General features: G+C 36.0%; 2 protein-coding genes across 2 annotated transcripts; both read left to right on the top strand.

Moving 5' to 3' along the window:
• The first annotated feature begins 580 nt into the window (after nucleotides 1-580).
• lgalslb (lectin, galactoside-binding-like b) lies at nucleotides 581-7204 on the top strand. Its single transcript, XM_056761578.1, has 5 exons — nucleotides 581-662; nucleotides 1085-1171; nucleotides 1268-1356; nucleotides 3008-3197; nucleotides 3515-7204. Exons 1-5 carry the CDS (start codon nucleotides 612-614, stop codon nucleotides 3656-3658), a joined length of 561 nt encoding a protein of 186 aa, XP_056617556.1. The 5' UTR covers nucleotides 581-611; the 3' UTR covers nucleotides 3659-7204.
• A 350-nt stretch (nucleotides 7205-7554) lies between these two features.
• On the top strand, nucleotides 7555-9779 carry echs1 (enoyl CoA hydratase, short chain, 1, mitochondrial). Its single transcript, XM_056760889.1, has 8 exons — nucleotides 7555-7712; nucleotides 8152-8349; nucleotides 8452-8579; nucleotides 8656-8755; nucleotides 8878-8982; nucleotides 9122-9241; nucleotides 9342-9409; nucleotides 9495-9779. Exons 1-8 carry the CDS (start codon nucleotides 7622-7624, stop codon nucleotides 9558-9560), a joined length of 876 nt encoding a protein of 291 aa, XP_056616867.1. The 5' UTR covers nucleotides 7555-7621; the 3' UTR covers nucleotides 9561-9779.
• The last annotated feature ends 465 nt before the right edge of the window (nucleotides 9780-10244 follow it).

Raw genomic sequence — 10244 nt, 5'->3', positions numbered from 1 at the left:
CAATTATGTCACGCTACAACTGTATAATAGCATGGTTTAATGATTTAATAAACCACTGATTTACATAATATGTCACTAGCCGAGGTTGCCTTTACCACTAGAGGTCGCCCTCTCACTGCAGATTGAAAGAACATTGTCCAACTATTATAGACACATTATAATGTAACAATGCTTATTATTTTCAGTACATTTAAAAATGAAAAGCACAATACACAGAATGTAATGTAATTACGTTCCTCCGCCAACAAATATAGAATAAGTATTTATTAAAAACAAAATGCAATTTACTACCACCTTGAGACAAAGCAATTTTATTGTATCTTATAAACAGATTTTAATGCTGCATTTAATGTAGCCATTTATTCTGCAATGTATGCAAATTCTGTGGAAATATGAGCAGATTAATGTCATAGACTCCGGATAATCCGCATCTGCTTAATTTCTGTAGCCTAGTAGACAACAGACCTGAGTTGTATATTATTTACTTAATACATTTTCTTTTGCTTACATCATAATTTTATTCTCGAATATTGACACATTATTATAACCCCGTCTGCTTGTCTGCCACGACACTGTCAGACTCAGGGCTGGACCGCCTTGATAAGCATCCTATGGCATTTTGTTCCAAGATGGCGTTGGCGAGCATAGGAAAGGACGCGATAGTAAGTAACAAATCCTACAGAAATGATACAATGTCTCAGATGTACATTCATGCGTGTAGATAGAATATCGTTTCATTATAGTTATTAAAATAGTCTATTTAACACGGCGCGCGATGGAAATCCATCACATCAGAGCTGACTCGTCCATCTCTCATTCCATTAATGACATTTATGATTTTGTTAAACCGCATTGCACGCTAAGGAAATAGAAAGGTTGTTTTAAGTCTTATTTCAGTTTAGATTTACTGTGTAAACATATTGCGCTGCGCTTTATTTGTATCCAAAGCTGCAGCCAAGGCGTGCCGTTGTATTGTTAAAATCTGCACCTGTATCATATCGTTTTATTAGTATTACACCCTGTCGCGTCCTAAAGTGTCCTTTAAACGTGTAAATCTTGACTCTCCTCTTTTTCTTTATGGAAGAATATCGAAGATGATCATAACCTTAAGAATTCATACGGAGAAGATGGTCTTATATCACCAGATAAAGAAGACATCTCTCGTATTCTGGTAGAGTGGATGCTTAAAACAATCGTTTTACTTTGTACTGTAACCTGCCGTACGATTGATTTCTCTGCGTGTTTTGTTGTTGATTTTATATTCCAGACGGTTCCTTTCAGCGGACGAATCAGAGGTGGAATGAGGCCTGGGAAGAAGATCATTGTCATGGGCATCATAGATCCAGAGCCAGACAGGTAGGGTTGTAGTGGTTTGGGGAATGAACGAATGAAACAAACAGATGCTCAGAATCAAAACCTTGTAATCTTCCTTGCATGCATTTTTGGGGACAGTCGGCATATTCAGAAACTCTGTTTTGTTAGGCAGCTCACTAGGTTTGGAGAAACAGCCAGAGCCTATTCTTTTATTAGTTGGACATTGTTGCTATATTATCACTGTATTTATGACATTGGGTTAGAGCTCAGCTTGATTCATCACATCACAGGGTCAGACCTGCTGAGTGTTGCTGGGCGTTTACATTAGCTGTAACAGAGACAAATCTCAAAACAATGAGGGTGTGTCTTTCGAGACTAAGAGTTTCTGTACAATCATACAATAACAGCAAAGCTGTGGTTAATAATTTGATTCAAGAGACGTACACTACCGGTCAAAAGTTTATGATCACTTACTCATTCTTTGTTTTGATTTTCCCCACATTTTAAAATAATAGCAATTAACATACCAATTAAAACCATTGTGGAACAATTTTTCACTCTTGCTAAAAGCAATCAAAATAATATTAAAAAGTTTATATTTTAGCATCTTGAAAGTAGTCACCCTTTGACTTGAATTTGTTAAATCGTACACTTGGCTTTTTATCACCCAGTTCTTTGAAGTAAAAAAAAACGATTTACAAACAGCATTGAAGGACAATACATATGCTGGACTTTTACTGGCTGCTGTTTTTATAATAAGTAATCTCTTTCAAAAAAAAATTTTAAAGGAAAATTTAGTTTTCTATTGAAAGACTATGTTAACATGGTGGCACAATGTTTGTATACAAAAGTCATTTCAAACAATTGAAACACACACCTTCAGAGTCAAATATGTTTAAGATCGTGCAAAACATTTTTGTCAAGTGATCTTAAACTTTTGACTGGTAATGTATGCAGTTGGATTGTATTAGAAAGAATGAACGGCTAGCAAGAAATGGGCCCAAAAATCAATGTAGGGAAATGGCAACACTATTGTAGTTTGTTCTCTGGGTGGTTTAGCTCTTAAACTATAATAACTGTATGCTGCTTTATTTTTTTGAATCCATAAATATTTGACTAAGTGGTACTAATACATAATTACAGCTGGAATTTACAGCCTTTCTATAAAAACTGCTGATTCAATAGAATGTTACCATGTGAAAATGGATGTCGAGGCAGGCCTAAATGGCTGTGAACTATTTTACAATGTTATCACTACCTTCATTGTTTGTAATGTTTTTCTTATTTACTTATTTAAGGGTGTTGCAACATTTCTAAATATAGAGTTAGCTACGATTTACATACATTTTTAAAGAAAAACTAACATTTAGTTTACAAAAGTATACTTAGTAAGTCCTGCAAAAGGTCGCCATTTCTTTTATGTAAATCACTATTTCTTACATCTGCATTTACTTTTTTATGTAATCTGTCAATAAATACATATGCGATCATAACAGCTACACGCATAATAATTTTGTTAGGGTAAAATTGGCATTACGCTGTTGTTTTGAATAGTTTAAATTGAGTACAGTATGTAACACCACAGAAAATGTAAACAGGACTTTCATAAACCTTTTAAAGTTGATAGAACTGTAGACAGTCCACTCTACAAGAAGAGATGTATGAATGAAACGTGTTTGCTGTTTGTGTACAGCTTTGACATAATTTTGACTTGCGGCCACAAGGAGGAAAAAGATGATGAGGAGCTCACCGATGTGGCCCTTAAACTCAGTGTACGATTTGCAGAACGACAGTACCTGAGGAGTGCACGGGTTTCTGGGAAATGGAGTGAGGAGGAGGCAGTTATATCTTACTTCCCTTTCATCCCAGACCAGCCGTTCAGGGTAAAAAGTGTTTTTTATTTTAGTTTCAGAGACCTGCTTTGCATTTCTTTTTTAATAGTAGCCAGTTACAGAGTTACTCTGTATGGCAATGAATTGTATAATCACAGTGGCTAAAGATGCTGTAAATGTGGCTGAAGCGAAGCAAAGCAAAAATGGGTCAGTTCAGTACCAGATCAATCAACAACCGCTTCAGACAAACAAGTCCTTCCTTTTAACACGCTATCCACAATGAATCTCAGTGACTGACAAAGGATTCTTTTGATTTGATCTCATTTCACTCCTTTTTTCTCCCCCTCTCCCCTTTTCCGATTATGCAGATTGAGATCCATTGTGAGCACCAGCGTTTTAGGATCTTTGTGGATGGACACCAGCTGTTTGACTTTTATCACAAAGTTAAGTCTTTGCAGGCCATTAATATGATCCGGATAGTTGGGAGTCTTCAGATCACTAAACTGGGCTGAACCTAGACCAGAAAGGACTTCTGACAGGTGACCACGCCCACCTGTGCATTTGCCACAAGCAATGAAGGCCTCCCAGCATCATCTTCATTTTGCTTTCTTCATTTATTTCTGTGTATTGTTTCATGACAGGTTGGTGAATGGTTGTAATTTGAGATGTGTGTCCCTTGTTGAATGGTTTAAAAATCTTGTAGCTTTTAATATTCAGTTTTTGTCAGGGATTGCACAATTTGATATGCACTCTGTGGCAGTACCAAGCGCCACTCTGATTTCGCCTCATATGAATGGACACTGCCAGTCTATGAGAGATTGATGTCAGCAGTGTAGTTTCAAAAATGATCCAAGACTCAGGAAATCAGATAAAGTTGGTCTATTTAGTAATTTAAGACTAAGTTTTAAGATGATCAGAATTAACAAAATAAACTTGGAAAAAAATTGACTAATAGAACGTTAGAGATTTAAAGTTTTAGCATTTTTATGTTCCACCCCATTTTTGGTTTGGTGTCTCAACTACCTTCTTTAATAAGCTAAATCATTTTGGGTGGAGAGTATTATTCAGGCCCCATTTGTGTAGCAGGATGAACAGTTAACCAGCCTTTTATTCTTCATATATATGTTCATTGCAACCATTCCTTTTTCGAGAGATTGTGTTTCACTGCAGAGGAATGTCACGTACGACTTAGTTGACTTGAGGTTTGGAGTCATCTTTGAAATTGATGCACTAAATTGCGGTGGTGGATCTTCCTATCATTCTCTTCTAAGCCAATGCATTATTGGAGAACTTAACTATTATGGGAAATCCATAGCAACCAAACCAACAAGTGATTGTTTTCTAGTTCAGGAATTAGAGCTGTTTTTCATTACTTAGATAAAGTGAATTTTGTGAAACCCAACTTGGCTCATATAAAGTTTACACAAGATCTTTACCATCAAGTAAAAGTTTAAGGAACACAAATAACAGGGCTAAATAGTTTTTTGAATGTAAAATCATCCACTCATAGGCTGCATAATAGCTAATGTGTGGGTGTATAGTGGATGTCTTCAAAGAAAAAGCCTATTATTCCCTCCAGCTCCCTTATTTATAACACTCACTCGCCGCTTTGCTCCTTTTAATATAAATGTGGACTCAAGACTCATCACATTTCCTGTGTTTTGCCGTCGTTTCTGGCAATTTGCCCACTTTAACATCTGCAAGGCACCTCTGCCACATGATCCGTACATACCGTAACCCCCAGCAAGCATACTTATTTATGAGACTAATGTCAAAATACCCATTGTGTTTACACATTGCACTGTTGATAAGTATTATGTTCAGTTTTATAACGTAACGCTCCCTGTAGAAAGAGGGAGTGGGGAATACATTTTAAGAGCTTTGATTATTAATATTAATTATGAGTAATTATTTAAGTTTCTTTCCGTTTCTTGAACATTTTGATTGGCACTCAAAGCATCACTTCTTGAGCCGTCTTTATTGGGAAAAACTCTGCTAAATAACTTGAAGTGCGCCACTTATACTCAGAATATCTTTGCTGATGTTTATGCACCACAAAACTCATGTTTAGTCTCAAACACAACACATTTAATAACTATTGGTACCTTGACCACATACATCTCGCTCTAATAAAGCTGACATTTTGTGGCAAAAACATTTTGAGTTGAAGTTGAATGAGATATATCTAGCATTTGAAGCCTGGACGTTTAGACCAATGTGGAACACCAAATAGTATTGCTATTTTAACGGGTACTTCTGTGGGACTTTCTTTGTTTTGTCTAATACTGTTTTACTGTTTAAAGGTGAAACTCACACTTTTGGATGAGATTAAATCTATTAAAGTATTGGCACATAAATGTTGTGTTTAGCAAATTTTACTGCTTCTGTATTTGTAGATTATTTTGGCACAAGTTTCTATTCTATACTGGATATCTTAATATATTTGAAGTTTTAAAGGCGTTTATTGGCAAAAACATAATATATGCTAAGAGTCAATATTTACAGAGTTGGGCCTTGTTTTTCATAACCTCTGCAATTTGCTCTGGCATGCTGGATATCAGCTTCTGGGCCAAATCCTGACTGATGGCAATGTTTCTTGCCTTATTAGTGCTTGGAGATGATCACAATTTATGGGCTTCTGCTTATCCACTTGCTTTTTGAGATTGACCACAGGTTCTCTAAATGTAACTGACATCCGGGAGTTGCTTTTTGCAATTATTTTAAAGGCATCTGATCAATCTGCATAATAATCTATAAACACTGAATAAACCAGGACAGCTTAAGCAGAAACTTTGCAAAACACAGCCAATACTTTTGGCCTCGACTGTATGTGAGGTAAATGTGGTATACCTGGATAGTTTTGAAAGGGGAGGGAGTAAAGCTTATTTAACAGTCTAAAAGATAAGGGAGCACATATTAGCTAACACATTGAAGTGTTTGTGCTTTGGCCCTGGAGCTACAAGAGCATGTGCGTTTAACAAACGGAGCCTTTGCATTTCTCCCTATGATCCTGCTGATTATCCACATGACAGAAGCTTTAATGCTTCCATTTCTGGTGCTGTTTATTGTTTTGTATCTCAAAATAAATTGCAACAATTCTCAGTCTGGCTTACTGATTCAGAGTTTAAAGTTGTAAAATGAATGTCATGGTTCTTAATTGAACATTTTGTAAGCTTTCGAACTCTTGATGTACATTAATTATTACCTGTTTTTTTATATTTTGGAACTGCAATAACGTCTCGAGTGTATGTAATGATTAGAACGAGTGTAGAGTGAGTTACTAGTTTCCATTTCATAAAAACTAGGCTAGTTGATTTCATTGCTTGGTATTGTTCGTTTGTTGTATATTCAGAGATTTGCTTTAAGAACTTAATATGTTGGTTTATTATGTTTCTTTCAGGACTGTTCAAAGTGTCTATGTTTGTATTTATAAAGTGGCCCATTACTTGACTAGTGTGTGGTGATGAATAATTGAAGTTGTACAATAATTTTCATGAGTTAAATCTAGACCAACAGATAAAGAATTGGTTTTGTGTGCTTTCAGTATTTGGTATTTCTAAAAAGTGTTCCTATTTAAAAATTGGTTTAGTATTTAGTAAAATAATTTACTCTAATTGACCTAAATTTGCATACCACTTTTCAATTTATTTTTGTTTTGTAATTTAATGCATCTTTGCTCATATGGTATTAGAAAATGCTTCGTTTGTTAAAACAAATGAAATTATTCATAAATTGTTGAGCTGGTGCATAATTGCTCTCCAGCATCTCCTGCCTGTAAATATGCTGCAGTATGATGCACCTGAAAAAGGAGCCACTGAGTGAAAAAACATAGCCTATGTGTGAATAACAAATATCTGAATGGCACTTTATTCTGCAAATGATTATTTGCCTGCAATCATTAAACTGCATCTAAACTGTTCAAAGTTGGTATGCAAACTTATTATTGATCATATGTTTTGTTTTTACAGTCAATGTACAGGCTAGCTATTTAGTGAATTTTGTAACTCATGAATTTCAGATTCTAACTGATTTACGGACCAATAAACAATCCTTACAGACTAATGTCTTCTGTGTCAGCGCTTGCAAAAAATACATTTAAATGTAACCAATAGAGGGCGCCATACTGCTAAAAGCGATCGAACACTGTTGCCAAATATTTATTTTGTTGTTGAATTATTAGGCAAAATAAAAGATGCAACATATATATATATATATATATATATATATATATATATATATATTTCCTTTTGTATAACTTTGAGAGAATGTATACGTACAGAAATACCTATTCAAATACCCGCTTTTGGTCGAATTCTGAATTGTTTAACTGTGAAATCAATGGCAGGGTTTCAACTGAGAGTAGTTTCTTGTAAAATATCTGGCATCCTCACTAGGCTGTTACGTCACCAATATGAGCCAACCGGGACGGACTCAGAGCTGCGCAGTGACTGTGTAACGCTAGTACGAGCTCAATCATGGCACTGCTTTGCAGATCTACTGGGTTACTTCTCAAACATAGTAAATTGGTGCCATCTGCATTGACAGCAGCAAGGCAGTGCAGTTCAGGTAACACTAAATATTTCTACCCCAAAACAATAACGTCTTTGTCAATGTCACTTTCAAGCTTACCCAGGTTGACAACTTGCGTCATTTGCGTGCGCTGGTTATGTGAATGCAGCCTGTGAAGAACGTCGTTCTGTACCTGCAAGACAAACATTCAGTTCTATCAACAAATGTGCACAGTTAACACTTTTACCCTTCTAAATAAAATATAACAGCAAGCTGAAGACGTGGGTTTGTGCATAACAAGCTAAAAATGCTAATTCGGGTCAAAGCTAAACTATTCAGTATCTGTGTAAATTTACCAATATGTTGTAACGTTGCATCATGTTTTTCCGCTTGTGATATGCAACGTGGTCATGCACATACTATTTTTCTTTGATCATTAAATATATTAAATATTTCCCTAAAACACGTGTTAGGTTGACCCACATCCCTTTTGCAGGTGGCCAATATCAATACATACTGGTTGACAAAAAAGGTGAAAAGAAGAATGTGGGTTTTATCCAGCTGAACAGACCCAAGGCTCTGAATGCCCTCTGTGATGGTCTGATGATGGAGGTGGGCAAAGCCCTTGATACATTTGAAACGGATGGGGAAGTTGGAGCTATTGTCATCACAGGGAGTGAGAAAGCCTTTGCAGGTGAGAAGGTGTCACGATAAGTAAGTGTTTTATTAATATTCACCTCTATGTTTATTTCTTTAATTAAAACTATGTGCTTTATTGACATTTTTGCTTCAACAGCTGGAGCTGATATTAAAGAGATGCAGAACAGAACTTTTCAAGAGTGTTATGGGGGCAACTTTCTGGCTCATTGGAACAGAATATCAACAGTCAAAAAGCCTGTTATTGCTGCCGTAAATGGATTTGCTGTGAGTATTAAAGGTTTCAATGCGTGCACCACAACTAGAAAGTGTGCTCAAACTTTATTCTTCCTCTGTGTGACAGCTTGGTGGAGGATGTGAATTAGCCATGATGTGTGACATAATCTATGCCGGAGAAAAGGCACAGTTTGGACAGCCAGAAATCATGCTGGGGACCATCCCTGGTAAAATAAAGCATTTGTCTTTACATTCTGTGCATTGAATGACGATACATAATTTTAATTTGCAATCATCAACACAAGGGATTTTAGAGCAGATGAGATCAGGTTCGTTTGTTATGCTTCAGGTGCTGGAGGCACTCAGAGGCTTACGAGAGCAGTGGGCAAATCTCTTGCGATGGAGATGGTTCTGACGGGAGACCGAATCTCGGCTCTGGAGGCAAAACAGTCTGGTTTGTCTTTCGTACTTTGTTATTGTCACATTGCATTTTTGCTGTACAGCTGATTATGTGGTTAGGTTAAAAGTAATTTATATATAAAGTAAACTCAGCCCCTTAATTTTATAGATGTACTACTGAATTAACTTCATAGGTCTGGTGAGTAAAGTAGTCCCTGCAGAGCAGCTGGTGTCAGAAGCTATCAAATGTGGAGAGAAAATAGCTGCAAATTCCAAACTGGTTTCAGCCATGGCAAAGGAAGCTGTTAATGCCGGTATGGGTTTATGATTGTTTATGATACTTATGATTTTAATAACTTAACTAAGACTGAATTCATTTCTGTGAGAAACTAACAATCTTACTTTGTCTTACAGCATTTGAACTGACTTTAGCTGAGGGCAATCGGCTTGAGAAAAGATTGTTCCATGCAACCTTTGCCACGGTGCGTTATATAAATTCCTCTCCTTCATTTCTTTGTGATGAAAGTACATACACAGTTCTTGAACTTGATTTGTTCTGATTTTCAGGAGGACAGAAAGGAAGGCATGACCGCCTTTGTTGAGAAGAGAAAGGCTGCTTTCCAAGACAACTAAAATTCCAGTGAAATTACGGTGATTTAAAAAAAAATCAAATGCTGATATTAAATCGCTCAACTTTGCCTTAACTTTAGTGTTTTTTATATCAAGTATTTGTGACTAATTCAAATGATATGTTTCATCAATTAAATATATAGGAAATGCCTTTGTTTAGTAGGCTCGCACTTATGTTTTACAGGTAGTTAAAAAATAAAATAAAGTCTTCTTCTGTAATGACCTCTTTGTGGAGACAGCATGTTCTTGGCAGAGATGCTTCTATCAAATTAATTTTCAGGTAGCCTTGCATGTTTGTTATCATGAAATGCAATGGTCTTAGCCTCTTAAACGGTTTTCAATTAATGTATGACATTGCACATCATATGGCAAAGAGCAAAGTAATGCAAGTTATAATGAGAGGCACTACATTTTTAAAGAATCGCTATTACACATTGTACGCGCTAGGTGGTGCTATAGTTATACTTTCAAACGTTCTTGCACAAGAATTCAGTGGGTAGTTGATGTGCTAGCATTTTTATAGCCGGACCTTTTTTGTTGGTAGATATTGTTTTTAAATGATAAATTTTGTTGTTGTAATATTTACGCTAAATGTAAATATTGGTTATTGTGAATGAATGGCATTGTAGGTCAAAATATGATCTGGTTACTGAAAGCCGAAATACTTTCTCTTTTTTTTTAAGTGCC

This window comes from Triplophysa dalaica, chromosome 11 (assembly GCF_015846415.1).
Source record: "Triplophysa dalaica isolate WHDGS20190420 chromosome 11, ASM1584641v1, whole genome shotgun sequence".
Lineage (NCBI taxonomy): Eukaryota > Metazoa > Chordata > Actinopteri > Cypriniformes > Nemacheilidae > Triplophysa > Triplophysa dalaica.
The sequence above is the reverse complement of the archived record's forward strand: the minus strand, read 5'-3'. Positions and strand labels throughout refer to the sequence as shown.

Coding starts and splice junctions, on each gene's coding strand:
- lgalslb (XM_056761578.1), top strand. CDS start 612: ATGGCATTTTGTTCCAAGATGGCGTTGGCGAGCATAGGAAAGGACGCG. Junction 663..1,084: donor GCATAGGAAAGGACGCGATA/GTAAGTAACAAA, acceptor TCTTTATGGAAG/AATATCGAAGATGATCATAA. Junction 1,357..3,007: donor ATAGATCCAGAGCCAGACAG/GTAGGGTTGTAG, acceptor GTTTGTGTACAG/CTTTGACATAATTTTGACTT.
- echs1 (XM_056760889.1), top strand. CDS start 7,622: ATGGCACTGCTTTGCAGATCTACTGGGTTACTTCTCAAACATAGTAAA. Junction 8,350..8,451: donor GAGTGAGAAAGCCTTTGCAG/GTGAGAAGGTGT, acceptor TTGCTTCAACAG/CTGGAGCTGATATTAAAGAG. Junction 9,410..9,494: donor TCCATGCAACCTTTGCCACG/GTGCGTTATATA, acceptor TCTGATTTTCAG/GAGGACAGAAAGGAAGGCAT.